The sequence below is a fragment of the Leptonotus elevatus genome, chromosome 15 (genome assembly GCF_054856555.1).
Source record: "Leptonotus elevatus isolate MCC_2025b chromosome 15, RoL_Lele_1.0, whole genome shotgun sequence".
Lineage (NCBI taxonomy): Eukaryota > Metazoa > Chordata > Actinopteri > Syngnathiformes > Syngnathidae > Leptonotus > Leptonotus elevatus.
Window position 1 is genome coordinate 7,308,380 of NC_141253.1, and position 19,031 is coordinate 7,327,410.

The window sequence follows — 19,031 nt, forward strand, 5'->3', positions numbered from 1 at the left end:
GTCCGTCACTGTTCCAGCACTTTTGCACGGTTTGCACTCTGGTTAGTGCACGCACAGTGCAAGTAAACACCTGTAGGCACAGAGAATATTTGAGGTAGTATTGGAAGTTTGCTTCAGGATTGTTTACGACTGTTGCACTGCTCAGTGACTTGCGGCTAATAAACAATTTGGTGAGAGAATTTGCACTCACTTATGTAACACATTTGAAGAAATCGAAAGGAGTATTAATAGAACCAAGGTTTCGTGGCGCAATCGTCTGCATACAATAGACCAATTGGCTTGGAATGGGAAACTGTAGAAGACAAAACAGGATAGAGAAGTTGTGAAATGACAGAACAATGGTCGCAACAATAATAGTCCCATGATTACAGCTCCAAAAAACCACTGCGACCAGCCCAACGGGAAATGGCTGGATTGATAAACGACAGTGGTAGCGAGTTGATGCAAGACGACTTGTACAATGCAAGCTTAAAAAAAATCAAATCCACATTGAGATGCTGGCCAAACATGTTGCAACATCAGTGCGGTAATTATAGTACTGATTCATGCGGTCTTGTCATTGTCTGCTTGAAGGCCATTATTGAGAAATACAACCTTTTCAAAAATGATCTGACGTCATTTGTATTGTTTTGTGCCATTTTAATAGGTTTTGTAGACGACATCCCTCCGTTCTTTTAATGGGTAATAGTAAATCCACATCAAAACCACATTGTTTACAATGCGGCAGTGCCATAGCGGCTAAATGCTTTCCAAGCTGCTGGCGTGTCACATTCCGCAGCCAGGGGTCAATTTTCACACACTCACATTTGTAAGGCAACCGGTCCTCAAGTCGTGGGGCATGACTTTTTCAACTTTTGTGGGCTGGAATTAAAAACGAATCAATCTTCCACATCACCTGGTTGACTTGCTCTCAAAGAGTTCTCTTGTAGCTGGGCCGCACCCTCGCTGAAACGGACGTACAGGAGCACGCTGAAGACGGAACCTGATTAACTCCGCCAACGCGCAAGGGTAAGTTGGCCAAGGGTGGTTGTTTCTGTCTGTAACCTGCCTACAGTTTTACATTTGCAAATGTGTAGAGTTTTGGCTGAAGAATGCACACTGGATGGAGATATTTTGTACTGATACGGAAGGTCAAGTTGTATATATTTTTTTAAAAGTTGGAATCAGAAACTACAAATACATTAATGAGCTTATGTAGACTTATATTGCTATATAATGATGATAAAGATGATGATAATCATTCTTGCAATACATGATAGCCTATATCATTACTTTTACTTTAACTCCTTACATTTGAAAACCTGATCTTTGCTTTCTATTCCTTATGTTATCAAAATTATTATATATATATATATAGATATCATTTGATATGGCCCACAAATCAAATGATGTGCGTTTCTTGCTAAAGTTACAAAAATGCAAATTGTCTTCACTTTTAAAATAATTGAGACAATACAAGCATTTTATTAGCAACCCTCCTTTTTAAAATAAATATAATTGATCAAACAGTTTTTTTTACTGTCCTCTGATTTCAAAGCTAGTTATTCATCAGTCATTCCGGCACTCTGATGGAAACAAACTCCCGTGTGTGGCCCATGACAAAAATGACTTTGTCGCCCATGTTTGCAGCCCATTTTGGCTAAGTGAATGGAGGGATTTAACGAATGAAGTTAAGCGGCCATTGTGGAATGACTTTAAAATAAAAGGTGTTTTCGTTATGGGCTTTAACAGGAATGTAAGGACCGCACTACCCACGAACGTCAGGTCATCGAACGCGAGTCTTGTTCCAACTTGTCGCTTCCCTCTCTAGTTCCACCCCTTCCTCTCATCTTCCATTATAGCCCGGAGGTGTGTGTATGTGTGTGTGCAAATGTTTAACTTTATAAAATAGTTTTTCCAGCCAAATGTTTTTTTTTTTTTTTTTTGAAAAACGGAAACGTCAACTGAGACACTGTGCTTGACTGATTCCCCAAACACACACACACACACACACACAAGGAAAACCAAATATTGCTTTTATATTTAATCGGCAATTACGTGACGGATTACTCAAATGACTTGTGAATTTGCCACATGGATAGCATAGCAGCTATGCCAAAGCGTGCATAACTGTATATGACTCACTTGCAAAGATGAGTTAAAGGGCGGGGCGTGTGCGTCTGCAGTAGAAAAAAAAGAAAAAAAGAAAGAAGTAAAACCCAACAGGTATTCACAGGTCTCTGCTTTCTTCCCGTTCCCTCACTGAAAGGGGAACTTGATATTTCATTTTCATTTTAATCCCACGCGGACGCCAGGCCACCTCGCAAGAAAGAAAAAAAACAATCTGCTTTTTGGGGACTGGACGACGGGTTGACGTTCTTTGCGGGTGAAAGAACTGAAGAGGTTTGTCTTTTCTTAATGCTGTTGTAGCTCTCAGTAAGCAATAAGCTAGTTTTTCCCCCAACCTGAGGCTATGAGAAGTATGGTCGTCCTTTTAATAGATTCACTTGAATTATGATTTTCCTTTAAATAAGGTTAGTTTGTTTAATGGTAGTTTTGGCGCGTTAATCATCACTGGTTTTGAAGTCTTGTGGATTTTTATAATATATTCGGAGTCTTGGCAATTTATAGAGAATCGACAAGGGCAGAAAAAAAGTACACTTTAAATACAGTCGGGTCAAAAGTAACCCAATTATGGATCAAACAATTTGACCCAAGTAGAGGATCGGTCCATTTTTTATCCATAGTTGGGTTATTTTTGACCCAGCTGGTTTTAGAGTGTGTATATACTATATATTTAAATACAAACAAATCTACAAAGTACTCGAGCAGTTGGTTGCTATACAGTAGCAATGAATGAAATCTTCTGGTAGTGTAACTGAAAACTACTCAGTATCTGTCTTACTTGGTGACGTCACACCTGTGGCATCATCTTGACGCACAAAATAATATTTTGTTAGGGACCTGGCACACATTGCGCAACATAAATAAATACACCCCAAATGGAATTGTTAGTCTTTTTTTGTATCAATATTTTCATTGCCATGTTATACAACAAGATGCGGACCAAATATGAATATGCTTTAATCAACATCTGAAAATCGTTCTTGTGTTCACTGAGAAATGGATACAAAGCTGACTTTTCATCCTCTTACACTTTCCTCCTCTTTTAGACTCCTCCTCCCTTGCCCTCCACTTTTCCCTACGAGGATGACAAGCGCTCCCTCCCTTCGCCGACCGAGAGGCATCGACTACAGCCTGCCCACCTGCGGAGAGATCCGGTGCAACGGACGCGGTGGTTGCGTGCTCCCCCTCGGTGGCGGCTCTGGCTTCGCGTGCGAGTGTGACCTGGGCTACCGGGGCATCTCCTGCGAGGAAACGTTTAACGGCTCGCTTAGCCTCCCGCTGACCTTGGGCGTGGTGGCCTTCCTCGTCGGTTTGGTGGTGCTGGCTTTCGTCTTTGCCAAATTGCGGCAGAAGCAAAAACAGGGAAAGAGGTAGATATTGGCTCTCAGTCTTTGGGGTTTCAAAATTTTGTACAAATAAACACTTTTTGTTTGGAGAAATGTGTCCAATCACGTCAAGGTTGAACTTTTCAAATCTTTTTTTTTTTTTTTTGCAAAAAACTTCCATTTAAATATGGGTGCATAGTTTTTCTTTCAACGACTCAAAACTCCCTTTGTCATGAATATCCTCAGTTTGTTTACTTTGTTTTGCCTGAGCAAATAAATTCCATTAAAAAAATATGTATGTGTAGGCTAAAATGATGGTATGCTTTCTTTTTTAACCAGGGCCTTGCAGAAAAATTTGGCGAAACAAGTTCTTTGTGAAGCGGGTCCATCACCTTAACCCTAAAGGTATGTTTTTCTATATGGGTAATGAATGACATATTTCAATATATCAGCAGCACACTAGGAAAAAATAGAAAAATATATTTCATTATATTATTATTATGAACATGGCCTGGTGCCGATCTCGATCATATAATGCCCTATGGAGAGCACTTGTTAAAGGCATACTTGACTCATTAAGACATTTTGTAAAAAGTAAAAAGTTCATATTTTCTCCAGAATATATTCATATATTCATATTTGCTCAATGAGTCAAGTATCCCTTTAAAGTAAACCGGTTGATTTTCTTCCTCGTGAGTTGAGCCTGCTTTCTCGATACTTCGATTGGAGCGTCAATATCCATCTGACAGCTACTCACTGAGCTGATGGGTTGAGCTTCAAACTTAATTTTTTTCACAGAAAATGTGAGTCATGTTTTCGGCCCTTTGGAATTTGCAGGTTCCACTTCTTACGGCTTTTTCTTCCTTTCATCTTTTTGAGTTTGTGTATGAAAATGTGTATTGATATTTTTTTTACCCCATTTTTTTAAGGCACCAGTCACTTTCTTAAAGGGGAAGCAAACCTTAAACATTTCTTGACAACAATATGTTATGTGTGACCTCACTGACAGTCTGTTAAATGTTACATTTGTGGAATTTGAGTTATGCAGCAAAATCTAGCCGTTTTTATCCATCTCAGGGGGCGGCCATTTTGCCATTTGCTGTCAACTGAAGATGACATCACAGTTGCTCAGGCACCGACCAATTAGAGCTTGGAGATTGGTTGTTGCCTGAGCAACTGTGATGTCATTTTCACTCGACAGCAAGTGGCAAAATAGCCGCCTTCTCATATTGATTAAAACTGCTGGATTTTGCTGCTTAACTCATATTCCACTAATGCAATATTAACCAGAATATCGTATTTAGACGAGTGGGGCAGCATAGAACATATAAGAATATTTTTTTTGGGGGGGTTGACTTTCCCTTTAAAACAAAAACAAGCAATTTTCCTTTTCATTCAGGCAAGTTCAAGTGAACCCTCTTCAAAAGTTCCATCTTCCAACTCAATTTATTCCAGCCTTAACAAAGATGGACCAGCATGGACTTTTTCTCCTTTTAAAGGCTGACCCCTCAACCCAAATGCTGAATTGAGCTTTACTGTGATTAATTTGGCCGTCTAACCATTTCGGACATTTGTGATGAAACGACACTGCCAGATAGTTTTTTTTTTCTCCAAAGCGCGCTGAAAGTGTAGAATGTAGTTTATATTTTAGTTTGAAAGTGTTTGTGCTCAAATGTGGGGGCATGTGATATTTAAATAGCAGACATTGCCACAATCAAAATGTCTCTTGTTAAATGCAGTAGTGATTTATTCCTCTTTTTTTTTTTTTTTAACAAGCAACATGTGATGAGGGGAAAAAAATGGCTGGTGTGTTGGTGTACCTGAGATAGTGCGCACACACAAAAATATATCTTAACAATCGCTAGACTTGGGTGAAAACAATACACTCTAAAAACAGTTGGGTCAAAAGTAACCCAATTATGGATACAAAATGGACCGATCCACTTTATGGGTCATCTTGACCCATTTTTCTGGGTTGTTTTATACAAAATGACCCAATTTTTTGACCCAAGTAAAGGATCCGACCAATATTTATGAGTTGTTTTACACTAGAAGACCCATTTCTTGACTCAAAGTTGGGTCAAATTGACCCATAAAGTGGACTGGTCCATTTTCTATCCATAATTGGGTTACTTTTGACCCAACTGTTTTTAGTGTATTTTAAACCACTACCGGCGCCTTGATTGATAACTAAAAAAATAATAATAATACATTTTAAAATGGCAGGTTTTCATTGCCATGGGAAATTACCACTGCGGATAGAATCCTGTCAAAACGTTTACATTTGGACTTGAAATGCACTTTAACAAAAACACATCACAATATGCAAGACCACAAAAGTTTGAAATTGATAAATGTGCAAAATATAAACAAATACATCACAAATCAGCAACACTGTTTTGTTTTTTTACTCTGCCGGCCTATTGTAAACACCATATCTCCAAACTTTCACTCTCTTTTGTTCAGATGTGTCACCTGGAGAAAAAGCATGTAAGCCAATACCATGTTTCGGGCCCCTCCCCCTAAACCCGATATCTGTTTTACCAAAACCCACCTTCGAGAGGCGGTAAACTACAAAAAGAAGAAGAAATTAGTTTGTTAGCTTATCCGCTAACAAGATTGCGGATGCACTTTTCTCCTTGTCATTTTTATTATAGTTGAATGACTTAACAATTGTCTTATCGTTTCATTTCCTGCTGCAGTCAGTCCTCATAATCCTTGTGAGACATCTGATTATCAAGCCGCCGCTGACTTTGATCAGAATTAGAGGGAAAAAGGCTCAAATTAGAGCCAATTCTTTGTACTCCACTTTATAAAACAAGCCTCCTCGCCATTGAAAGAACACGAACACGGCTTACGTAGCAAACAGCGAATGTGTTGCTAGTGTGGTGCAATGTTGCCTTTGTCACGCACTGATTGTCAACCAACAAGTTTTGCGGCCCGAGCGCTCACCCAAGGGAGTGTTTTTGTTCCCACCCACTTATTTTACTCTTCTATATTTCACAGATGGCAAAACGTTTCATTGCGGTTTCAATTCTTTGAGGGAAAACAATATTTATTATGAACTCTAAACACTGTGATATGTTTGATTTTAATAGAATACCACTGTTTTATTTCCTATAAGCACTTTTTTTTGTCATTATTTACAGAAGTTATCTGTTTACTTACTAACCTCCAGGCATGATTAAAAAAAAAACGATGTAAATTAACCTCCAGGCATGATTAAAAAAAACTATGTAAATTAATCGCTTGTTCTGCCAAACTGTTGCAAGTAAGGCAAATAAACCGGAATTGAGTGCCAGACAAATGGTCGCGTCATGCAAAATGTGCTTGTTTCCACTATTCAATGTACAGCGTTCCTCTTTTTTATTTTTTTTAAAAACTTTTTTATAGACCTTGTTCATGTTAAGTGAAATGAGGTGAAATGTTTCAAATGATGCTTCAGAGGTAATTTCCCTCTTGAAAGAATATTCCGTTAGCTGAGTTACATGTATTTGTCATTTTTGCACTTTTGTTATGTTTAGATATCAAGTAATAAACCTTTGACCAAATGCAGATGTGTTGTGTGTATTTGTGCCATCTTTTATCTGATTAGTTTGATCTTTATTGATGTCTCACATAAATCAAAAGAAGAGGGAATATGAATATTCATGTTATGATCTTCCTGCCATCTAGCGGCAGAACATTTAATTGTTCTGTCAGGCACAGTAGGTTACTGGCATAGCTAGATGAACAGAACCATTAAAGTATGTGAGGCAAATACATTTTTAGAGGATTTAAAGAGTGACTCAACAGGAAGTCAGTCTCTTGCTCCTCCCCTCGCTAAGAGTAGAACTTGGCGCTCATTGTGTTTATACCAGTGTTCAACCTTAAGATGGCGCCAAACACGCCTTTTGACCCAAATTCAAGCTTTCAACAAACATGCGCTAAAATATCAAAAAATAATGACCAGGACATGTAGACAGCATTTGTTGACACCAGTTTATAAAGTTTATCAGCAAAAAAAAAAGAGTTGCTTTTGTGTTGTTACTTTTTAAGTGAAATTGGATAATTTCCCACAACACACCTGTTGATCTCTCACGGCGCGCCAGTACGTTCTTGTGACGCAACAAGTCGGGTCTTGGTAAACCCGGTCTCAAAACCCAAGCACGCATATCTCGCTGGCGTATTTCCGTAATGCATTGCAGTTATATCATGTGATTAGCTTTCAATGAATTTGTACTACTATTTCGATTTTTCAAAATGTGTTTGTATAACATACATCGGTTAAAAACCTTACTTACGTCCTTGTGATTTTGTGAGACGTCATCAGTGGCGCCCCAAGTACTGTTCTAATCGAAAGTATGCATAAACCAAGACCACACGGAATGCCCGGTTGTCGTTCTTTTTTTTTGCTAGCTTAACCCGTCGGTGTCCATTTTCAGGCTTTTTTTTTTAAATGTTTTTCGGTGTTTCATCAAAGTAAAAGCATTTGGGAAAAAAAATACACTAGGGACCTGACATTTCACCAGGATTGTTAAAAAATTTAGAAGTTCAAAATGGCGCCATGCTGCCATTTATAATTATTGCAAACAGGAGGGAGAGATTCACTCGAAATTCTTGTAATAATGCCCAATTTTGGCTCATTGACTCCCCTTATAAATCACAGTTTTTTATATGCTATAAACCTGATGTGTTATAATGCATTTTCCGTTATTACTGATGTAATCGCTTCTTTGGCGAGTCATAAACATGAAAATAGATACATTTGTGTGTTGAGAGTGTTAACACCCAAAATCCACTAGATAGCGCCATAAACTAATAAATGAATTTGCTTGTGCAAAGCCCGCTGCAGATTGGTCAAAATAAATGTGATAAAAACAATATTATATTATATATAAATATATTAATATATATTAAACATGATACTTTCAAATATGTATTTTCCAGAACCCCCCCCCCCCACACACACACACACACACACACAATATAATCCTAAATTGGATAAATCCCATGTATAATTTCTAATAATTCTTCATTAATACATTTGGCGTAATTATATATATATTTTTTAAACTAGTCACGTGGTGCGCATTTACGGCAATGCGTCAGAACCAGGAACTGATGACGTTTCAAGACATCACGAGGACGTAAGTACGGACAAGCATATGCAAATCGATATTAAGAAACGGCCAGTGTTTGGCAGTCACAGCTCAAATAGAGGCTGTGCCCCAATTAGCTGTCAGGTGTGTCACACCTATTTGGAAAAAAAGAAAATAGGCCGTAACTGCAATTGCTTTAATCTCTAAATGCAGTTGTTCACACGCTGTATTGCTGAGTTAACTGCTCAACCAGTTTGAACAGGCGTAGATCTTTCCCACTCCTACTGTACACAACAGTGACAAAATAATTATTGATTTAAACCTTTTATATGTGAATCCACACTAGGATTTTCTATTCTTTCATTTCTGGACAGTCCAATTTTTAACATTAAAATGTTAAGGCTTTTTTTTTTAAATATATATATATATAAAGATCTCAGTATTGTTCATTCGGTAATTTTACCGATTTGACATGTCATCATCATTGCTCTCTTTTTATTTTTTTATTATTTTTTTTTTTTTTGTATGTGGGTAGTGTGTATGTGCGTGCGTGCGAGCGTGTGTTCATTAGTTCACCAAAAACCTATTAAAAAATCCCATACCGTTCACCTAAACCGAAAACCGCCGTCAGGAGACCCGAGGAAGGACCAAAGAAAAGAAAGGAAAGTTAAGTTAAATGTTAAGGCTTTCTGTGTTCTCATGCAGGTTTTATGCCTTGTCATGTTTTTCACGTCACTGAGAAATAATAGCTAATGTGCGTCGTGGAAAACTTGATTCAGCTGAGAGTTGACGTTCACTTGTCATGGATGTTTGACTTTGTTCCTATTAATTGAGCGCTTGAATTATTTCCTTCATTCTAAATGGAAGTGATTTTTAATGATTCAATAACTAGCAAGTCACTTCAACTTACTAGTGTTTCATTGAACAATCTTAATAAAGAAATCAAAGAATCCAATTCAAAAACTACATTTAAAAGAATGACTAAATTCATCTTATTAAAGAAATCAAATTGTAAACCGAGTACAGATGTGACTGAGACTAGCTGTCACAATTATATTTAGTTTTTTTTATTGTTATTATTATTTTTGATGTTATTGTTGTTTATTTGTTTGTTTGTTTTTAATTACTTTACCTTGTAACTGAACTCTGGGGAGAAAGAGGGCAGAGACAAAAAGACTTGTCTTCATTATGCTCCTTTTTATTCAACAATGAAGAATATTGTTCTATATTGTCTTTTTTTTCTTTTACAAATGAAGGAAATAAAAGATTGTTAACTCCAAATAAAGTTCTGGTATACTTTTTCTGGATTTTTTTTTCCTAGCAGAAGCCTGAATATGCCAATGAGGACTAACACTAGAAAATGAATGGATGGAATCGATGTCCACTTTTAAATATCTACTCTATCTTTTAGATTGGCATATTTGTGAGGAACAAACTAACTAGACTAAAACTTGTTTAACATTTGTTTTACTTGCACTGTTTTAAAGTACAGTAAACTTGTCTCGTTGCAACCCAGCCAAGCAATTTGTCCAGGGGTTGACTTCAATCAATGTGATGCACTATAGAGGACTGATTACGCAATGCACTCTAAAAATAGTTGGGTCGAACATAACCCAAATTAGGTCAAGAATGGACCAACCCAACTGTTTTAGTTATTTAACCCAAAGGGTTGGGTCATATTCATTTGACCAAACTTTTTGAGGTATTTTTAGCCCATAACGTTGGGTCAAATAAATAACCCACAAATCAACCCCTTTGGTTTGGGCTATTAATTTAACCCAACTTTTGGGGTTAGTTGAGTAACCCAATTGAAGTGGGTACAAATAAATAAATAAATAAAATAAACTTTTTGAGGTATTTAAGTCCCAAATATTGGGTCAAATTAAATTAATAGCTAACAAAACAATCCCAAAATTTTATGTTTTGTGGTTTATTCATTTGACCAAACTTTTTGAGGTATTTAACCCATAAAGTTGGGTCAAATAAATAACCCACAAATCAACCCCTTTGGTTTGGGTTATTCATTTAACCCAACTTTTGGGTTTAGTTGAGTAACCCAATTGAAGTGGGTAAAAAATAATAATAAACCAACCCAACTTTTTGCGGTATTTATACCCAAATGTTGGGTTAAATTAAATTAATAACCTACAAATCAACCCAATTTTTAGGTTGTTTTGCGGGTTATTTATTTGAACTTGGATTGGTTTCTGGGTTATTCATTTGAACCAACTTTTTGGGTTAATTAAATAAGCAGGGTGTAGCAGGAAGTGGAATTCCGTTATGGGGTGGATCCCATGTCTCTTAGTAACTGTGCCACTTGATGGCAAAAAAAAACGGAATTGTCATCTGAACTGTACAATGTAAATCCAGTTAACCTGACAAGCAATTAAGCAGCTTGGTGATGAAGTGCTGCCTCCGTGAGTGAAAACATCTGCCTTGTGTGTTTCTACAAAGAGCTCACGAGAGGAACTACAAGTGGGCCAAATGTGTGTCCTTGTTTGATATACGAAAGAAGTTTAAACAGACGAGCCGATGTTGCCAAACGAGCTGCACAGACAAAGAAGGCGTCCAGACCGGTAAGGTGACATTGTCTGTGTACTTAGCCGCCTGCAAGTGAACAAACAGGGTGGTCAATGAAGCGAAACCAGAGTTTGCCTTATGAATTGTCTGCCTTAGTGACATTGCACTAACGTCTTTCGACTAAGATGACTCGACACTTACAACTTAGTTTAAATTCAAACAGCCAATGAGGAGTCGCAACAGCGGCTCTGTTTGCGCTTTTACTTCACACAAGTCAAGTCAAGAAAGCAGCTGGGAAAAAAAAGTCTGAGGGGCCCACTTGCCTATTGACACAGTGTACAGTTTAATAAAGTATTTGCACAACAGTGAAAACATTATTGATCACATTACTCCGCGTCATCAATGTAAAGTGCATACGACAATATTTACATTAAAACAGAAGAGAGGCAGTTAGTTAGTAATTGAAGAGAAGAAAACTGGGTGAGTATGTACAAATGAATATAGAAAAGACAACAAACAAAAAAACTTCACGTGACCGATTTCCTTCTCAAAAACATGATTTCCCCTTAAATAAAATGTTTTGATTGCTCTGCTTTTAGGCACAAATAGCTCCACAAACCCGCACAAACATTAAACAGCGATTAAAAACGACTCCTACACTCCAAGGTACAACATTATATTAATACTCCAACAACTTTGGCTTCAACGACATTCATTTATTTGATCTCTCATAGCCACTTTAGCTTTCATTACAAAAATAAAACAAGGCAGTCTCGGTCTACAACGGTGATGTAAAAAAAAAAGAAGATTTCTTTAAGCCTTCTCCCAACATGTCCAAATATGGCAGAATGTTGTCATGTGACGATCACCATTATAATCCAGTAAATCAATTTCCCAACCATGTGTGCTGTGAGGGATTCCCATGTGAATCCTCTTCCTAACCTTTCTAATCACCCATTGACATTGATCAAACAAAATCGTAGTTTTGTGAGTAAACTAATCGTTTTTGTGACGTTTTGGGGCAGCGGCGTGCCATGAGATTTTTCCAAAGGTGGCAAAAACACTTTAGCGGAAGAGTGAAAAAATACAAATAAAATCAAGCCCTTTAGGTCGGCGAAAGTCATTTTGAATGGCGGGAACTGGTGGTTTTTAGACTGGCACAAGAATCCAGTACTTGACTTACATAAGACGCTAGATGGGGAGTATCTTGCATCTCTGAATCTGCTGCGTCATTGTTGTTAATGCTGTCTGGTTTTCTATTTTGTATTCTTGAGCCAAGCAAAAAATTATAAAAAATATTGTTTGCTTAATGGGTTACAGTGACTGTTTAAGTCATGTTTAATGCACTGCCACAGTATCACATGACTTAAACTCGTATCTTTAAGTCTGTATAGATTCTCTCTGCATGTTTGTATAATTTGTTGTTTTTTCTTGTCACAAAAAAACGTTTAAAAGGCTGACATTTATCTATTAGGCTAACAATGTGAAAAATCAGGCATGTGTTTGTTTGTGTTACTTTAAAAATATATATACGTTTTTTTCATTTGGGATTTTGAATTTCAAATAGAAAATAAAATGAACAAAGGACATATTTATACCCCCGTATCTGTCTTTTTTTGTCATGTTATCACTACAGGTTGATACTCGATCTAAAAACCCGTACAAACAGATACTCGAGTGCAGTGCAGATACTAGTAGGCTACTTGAAAAATCGACTTCCGCATGCAGTAAGGAAGTAGATGTACCTGACAAAGGGAGTACAAAGTCCACAGATATCGGAGAATTAAAGTAAAACGTTGTCAGAAAATACCATTTAAAAATCGACTTGAGTAAGGCAGTCGTTTCTTCGTTATTTGACACCACTGGATTTTTCGCAGGTCATTTTTTTTTTTTTGCTTTTGCTCAAAAAAGGTTGCTGCAACACTGCAATAAATCAACTTTTTTCTCTTAATGAGTGTGTGTGCGAGTGTGTGTTTTCGTGTGTGTGTGGGTGTGTTTGTGTGTGTGTGCATGCTTTTGCCCCTCTCACAAGTCCGCGTCGTAGGGCCTCCCGCTGTACGAGGTGTCGACCGAGCGGGGTCCGGCGCTCTTGGCCCGCGGGAAAGAGACGTCGTCGTCCAGGGAGTCGCGGATGTAGGGCACGCTGCTGGGCGCGGGGCTCCGGTCCCGGCTGAGGGAGGGCACGTCCACGCGTCTCGGCTGCTCCTGCGGGCGCGCGCTGAAGCGGCTGCGCCCGGTCTCCCGCACCCGCACCTCGCCGCGGTTCTTCCCGCCGCAGCAGCGGCAGATGCCGATGAATATGACGAAGCCACCGAGGATCTCGAAGATGCCGCCGATGAAGCCCAGCACGATGCAGTAGCCCACGTTCACGGTTATCCTCGGCGTCACCGTGTCGAGGTCGTCCAGGATGTGCGTGTACCACGAGATGGGGATGATGGCGAGCACACCCGAGATGAAGATCAGCAGGCCCCCGAGGCCGGCCACCACCCAGTTGGGCCTCTCCTTCCAGCAGCGGATCCCGGGGATGGCCACGGCAAGGCCCACCAGGGTGACCACCAGCGAGGCCACCATGAGACCTTGCGCCACGTCGATGATCTCGTTATCGAAGTACGTGCTGTCCTCCAGGCCGCACGTGGACGACGTCGACGTGGTGACGGAGCGGCAGATGTCCCAGATGCCCTGCTCGATGAACTCGTTGCTCGGCGTATTGGGCACGTCCTCCAGGGTCCTCCAGTTGGGGGCCACCGTGGCGGTCAGGTTGAGCACCCAGCCGCAGGGCGCCATGATCAGGCCGAAGATGAAGATGCCCGGCGTGCGGAGGGACAGGCGCATCCATTCTTGCGTGTTTCGACTCGGCATTTTCACAGTCGTGCTCGACAAGTGTGTGTTTTACTCGGAGTGCAGCGACTGACTCGAGATGCTTGCAACAAGTTGCTTAACAACACTTCTGAGTGATACCTGCGGTGGGCGTGGACGTCCGTCGGCCTTAAAAAACTTGCCAGCTGCTCTTCTCCGTCAAGTGGAAAGATGAGTTTCGATTTGCGGTGGTTCTTAAACATTTTTCTTTTGACACAATCTTTTTTTCTTTTCTTTTTTGGACACAAGTATAGACTTTTTTTTTCCTTTTTCTTTTTTTTACTCTGTAGCACTTTAAGATTGTTGAAATATAAAGCGCATTACAAGTACAATTTATTATTATTATTATTATGAGTAGGCATGTCAACTAAAATTATATACTTGTCTTGCCACTATTAACTCATTCACTGCCATTGACGGCTATAGATGTCAAAAATTAATTTGAACTATTTCTATTAGTTTCACATTTTTTTCCACTTTTGTTAACAAGAGTATGAAAACCTATAATTTTTTTATTGTACATTTAGAACAGATATAAAATTTGTGATTAGTTAACTATTGAAGTCATGCGATTAATTACAATTAAACATTTTAATCGTCTGACGCCCCTAATTTTTAATACATTTGTTTTTAAAGTAGGGGCATCAGGCGATTAGAATTTTTAATTGTAATTAATCACATGACTTCAATAGTTAACTCACGATTTGTATATTGGTTCTAAATGTACAATATTTTTTTTCTAGGTTTTCATACTCTTGTTAACAAAAGTGGGAAAAAATGTGAAACTAATAGAAATCGTTCAAATGATTATTTGACCTATATAGCCGTCAATGGCAATGCATGAGTTTAAGACCATAAGAAAAATTGAGTGGCAGGCTAAAGAGACAATTAAAACGTAATGCATATTAAAGTTAAATTGCATTATTTATAAACAAAAAATCACAACTGTACCTAAATGAATACCAAACTGTTCATAACGATTAAATTCAAACTTATTTAAAAGTTAAATACAAATAAACTGTGAATTGTGTGTTCTGTGGCTTTAAGGGGCGTGGCTTACTCATGACATCAGGCGCTGCAGTCACACTGTGATTTCAATGCTAATGTCCGCTCCATGCTCCTCCCAAGTGTTTTCATTTATTTGTTAGGGATGGGTGAGTATCAGCACCAAAATCTGTATTGGGCTGCCGATTCCGGTCTCTGATACATCAGGCAACAACATATATGATAATCTGACATAGAGTAAATCCTCTTCTGCAGTAGCTGGCGCCATGCTTCAGCAGTTTGACACATTGGCAAATCATCATCTGCGTCAATAAGAAAGGTCTGGAAATTAAATTTTATATATCGAAAGTAATAAATGTACTTGGTGCCTGTGAATACTCGTACGGGTATCGGTCTGGGGGGAAAAAGTGGTATCGAACATCATATTAGTGTGCTTGACAGAGGCTGAAAGGGCATCAGTGACTTTTTTTCTGAAGTTAGGACACTAATAAGCAAAGCTACCATTGTACAAATACACTCAATAGAGGCCTTTTCGCACTGCACTTGGTTTACTTTGTGTTTACTGCGGGTTAGCAAGGACAAAAACGCCACAGCGTAAGTTTGCCCATATGTGGAAGTACTTGTCTAGCAGCTAACCAGGAAGTAACACTCTGAAATCACTCCGCCAGCCCCTCTTCTATTGGATGCTCCAATCATGGCTCACCTGTTTTCTGAAGCTGAACCATGATTGGTCGTTGTCTTAGCCCTGAGCAACTGTGACGTAATTTTCAGCCGACACTATGTGGCAAAATGTCCGCCTCCTGAGATGGATAAAAATGGGTGGATTTTTCTACTCAATTCGTATTCCACAAATGAAATATTAATAATCCCAATGCCGAGTTGAGTAGTGGGGGCACGTAGCCTAAAACATTTTGGGTTGACTTTCCCAATAATAATTTTGACCATTTTAGCCTACAGTTAATAGAAACCCCAAATTATTCAACCCTCAAGGATAAAGAGCAAATTTTAGTACAGAAATTAGCTAGGAATTGCATATTTTCCCATGTGTTTAATTAAGCTTAAGTTACAATTATTTTATAACGTCAAAGCGTCCAAGTATTTTATATTTAGCACTTTGGAGGGACCTTTGAGAATCAAAATGTGAATAACACCTGGGAAAGGCTCTTAAGAATGCTGTTCTGCTGGAAAGTTCTGCTCAAAAATGTGTGCGAACGGACTCCTCCTCAAAGGTTTGTGTTTGTTTGTGTTCAAATCTCTTTCAAAATCCATTCATTTCAGAGAATGGGAACTACTGTATAGGAAAAGTGGAGATATGCGACCAGGTGTGGGCTGGGGTGGGGGACCACTTTCAGTCTTTTGTTATTCAGGAAAATCAAGCAAATCTAATAGAAGACAGTAAAGAGTTTCTAAGAGGAAAGAAACAGGCTGAGAACCGCTGGTGAAAATCACACATACCTCATTGTGAAGACATTTTCAAATGTTACAGAATCCAATTATAGTCGACTATAGATTTCTTGTTGAGCTATTCTGAGGTTCACTGGCCCAACTTAAAAAAAATTAAAAATAAAATTAAAAAAAGCAAAATCATCTCATGTGAAACCATACATGGTTTCCATTCCATACAATTGGAATACAGAAGTTTTGTGTCATCTTCCTAAAAATGTGTCAAGTTAAAAAAACATTTTTTTAGGGACATCCCCCTTCAGAGTTTCCCTGGTATTTTTATTGTTGTGCATTGTGTCTCTTTTTGTCACTCCTCAGTCTGCATGGTTGTTGTTTTATACAACACTTGTTTTTGTTTGAACTGGCACTCTAGTTTGTTTTCATTTGAAGTGACACACAAAAGAGAGTGGCTAAAACAAGTATGCCATTTATGTCAACCAACAAGACACGCCTGGGCGTCTCAAGTCTCTAGACCCTGTCAACTTGTGTTTATCACTTCCTATCTACTGTGCAGTCACGTGAGATCTGCTCAGTTTACTTCCAAAGGTGACTATATTTCCCCCCCAAGTAAAAATGGACATATTCGACAAAGTATTAGGCAACTTGTCCCTTAACAGATACATGATGTAGTATCTTTTTTAAATTATTATTATATGGTTTTGCAATCTAAGATGTGAGTGAATCTGTCTGCTGTACTACTTAATGATGTATATAGGCTACATGTTCAAGTTATGTTTCAAGTTAAGCAAGATTCTTTACTGCGTTTATCCACACAGTAGCCGAACTTGTGCAGTCTTTGTTGTCTTAAAAAAAAGAAATAATCTGTTTATGTAGGTGTTGCTCTTTGCTGATCTCTTAAAATACCAAAGTCCTGAATTAGCCTCTTGATTGTTGACATTGCTGACCATCTTTGTGTGACCGGTTTAAAGTGCTATATTTAGTTTAATAAATGGCACATCAGCATCATTGGACCCGTTGTAGCCACTTATGCAACAAACAGTTAGCACTGCCTGAATTACTAGCACTGTCCTGTCTTATTGAGTCCTGTTCTCTTATTTGCCACTTGCAGTCACAAGTCCCCGTTGCTTTTATATTATTATCTCTTTCTCTTTAAACCTAATTTTTAACTAATCATTTCCAAATAAATATACAATGCAAAATAACAAGAATGAAAATGTATTATTCATCTGAAATACCACAAAAAAGAGCGTTGCTGGCAATAATGATCAATTTGATTGACAACACCCGCAAACTCTAAACAAACTTTTTTTTTTTTTTTTAAATATAGTACAATAGCACTGAACCGCATTCCTCATGTAGAAGGAGGCAATATTTTACTTCATTCTGTAACAATCACCATAATGACTATTAGAGGTCAGTATTACTTTGTTTTGTTGTAATATGTCTTGTCTGAATCTAATAAATTATTTAGATGCTTTTGCCCCCATATATATAAACAAGTGAAAAATCTCCCAATGTTACGGGAAATAGCAGAATTACGTATTAGTAGTTGTTTTGTGTAGTTGTAAAACAAAAAACAAAAAAACAAAACAAACACAACTAAAGACTAACCGGAAGTTTGGGTGAGTTGACAGGAAGTTGTCAGCGGTGTCTGTTGCTACTGGGTACTACTACTGTTGTGTTGTGAAAATGGCGACACCTCGTCGCTCCCCTCAGTTTCTCTCTTCCCCACCCCGAACCTCCTCTCTCCCCGTCACCCCGTCGGGCTCTCCCCCGGCCACGGCCGACGATGCCGCGCTTCTCCCTCGCGAAGCCGCCGCGGACGGCGAAGTTTCCCCGGCCTCTCCCACAACAACCAGCAGCACCCCAGCTTTGGCCCTTAGCAGCGGGGCTAGCAGCGTCGCTAGCTCCCCGACCACCACCGAGGGCAGCGGGACGAGCGCAGCGTCGACGCCCGACACGGGTGACGGTAACGCGAGCAGCGGCGGCTGTGGCCACGGCGGTCCGAACGGAGCGTTCAGGGAGCTATTCGAAGCCTGTCGTAATGGAGATGTTTTGCGGGTGAAAAAGCTGGTGGACACAGCCAACGTGAATGCTAAAGATATGGCTGGACGCAAATCTACACCCTTACACTTTGCTGCAGGTAATTACGATGACATTTACGAAAAAAAAACTGGGCTGTTTTAAAAAAACAACTGTTTTTGGTTAAATGGTGGAGAAAACAAATATATATAGTTATTTTTGATAGCCTATCACTGGTTCTCGCTGAAAAACACATTTATCGCCGTTTTTTTCAATAATTCTATTTTTATTTGTTTATTTTTATATCCCCCCCTCCTATCAAAAATACAAAAGACATACATTTGTTTTACGTGGCATAGGGTTAACGCAGATTGTTTGTTTTATCAGCTTTGCTTCGTGTATGTCTTGGTGTTGTGTTTGGTGGACCGACAGGACCGTGGTAGTACATTGAGTTGTCTTGTTTATGAAATAGACTATATTATTAAAGCTGCCTTGCCTTCCTTTTGTAGAGTAACAACTTGTCATAACAGAGATTTTAATATCTAAGTACATGTATTTGTAGCCGTCTTGCCACACATTTTACTTAAATGTAACCTGTAACAAGCGCTATAGAAAATGGTTGGATGGAGGTTCAGAAAAATAAAAATTCTCTCAGGTTTTTCAGCTGTCTTTTGAAAAAATTATTTCCACTCTCATTTTCTCACTCATTTTG

General features: G+C 38.8%; 3 protein-coding genes across 5 annotated transcripts in view; 2 read left to right on the forward strand and 1 right to left on the reverse strand.

Annotated features, from left to right (window-relative positions):
* Positions 1-883: 883 nt before the first annotated feature.
* Positions 884-6,982, forward strand: LOC147161806 (uncharacterized). 3 transcript variants are annotated; one of them, XM_086095973.1, is made up of 4 exons: positions 884-1,008; positions 3,153-3,476; positions 3,771-3,836; positions 4,831-6,982. In XM_086095973.1, exons 2-3 carry the CDS (start codon positions 3,190-3,192, stop codon positions 3,826-3,828), a joined length of 345 nt encoding a protein of 114 aa, XP_085952099.1. In that variant the 5' UTR covers positions 884-1,008; positions 3,153-3,189; the 3' UTR covers positions 3,829-3,836; positions 4,831-6,982. The 3 variants fall into 3 exon arrangements, with proteins under 3 accessions (XP_085952099.1, XP_085952100.1, XP_085952098.1); XM_086095974.1 differs by lacking the exon at positions 884-1,008 and adding an exon at positions 2,037-2,382 and having other exon boundaries at positions 5,898-6,982; XM_086095972.1 differs by lacking the exon at positions 884-1,008 and adding an exon at positions 2,039-2,382.
* A 4,369-nt stretch (positions 6,983-11,351) lies between these two features.
* LOC147161807 (claudin-23-like) lies at positions 11,352-14,017 on the reverse strand. The gene has a single exon (XM_086095970.1). It carries the CDS (start codon positions 13,889-13,891, stop codon positions 13,058-13,060), a length of 834 nt encoding a protein of 277 aa, XP_085952096.1. The 5' UTR covers positions 13,892-14,017; the 3' UTR covers positions 11,352-13,057.
* Positions 14,018-17,939: 3,922 nt separating this feature from the next.
* The window catches only part of LOC147161808 (poly [ADP-ribose] polymerase tankyrase-1), a 59,957-nt gene continuing 58,865 nt past the window's right edge, over positions 17,940-19,031 (forward strand). The window contains exon 1 of the mRNA XM_086095967.1: positions 17,940-18,440. Within this exon, the coding sequence (XP_085952093.1) occupies positions 17,987-18,440 (454 nt within the window). The 5' untranslated portion in view covers positions 17,940-17,986. The remainder of the gene's footprint in view (positions 18,441-19,031) is intronic.

Excerpts from the sequence above, each read along its gene's own strand:
- LOC147161807 (XM_086095970.1), bottom strand. The coding sequence starts at position 13,891 with ATGCCGAGTCGAAACACGCAAGAATGGATGCGCCTGTCCCTCCGCACG.
- LOC147161806 (XM_086095973.1), top strand. The coding sequence starts at position 3,190 with ATGACAAGCGCTCCCTCCCTTCGCCGACCGAGAGGCATCGACTACAGC. Across the intron at positions 3,477-3,770 it reads AAGCAAAAACAGGGAAAGAG|GGCCTTGCAGAAAAATTTGG; the intron begins GTAGATATTGGC and ends TTTTTTAACCAG.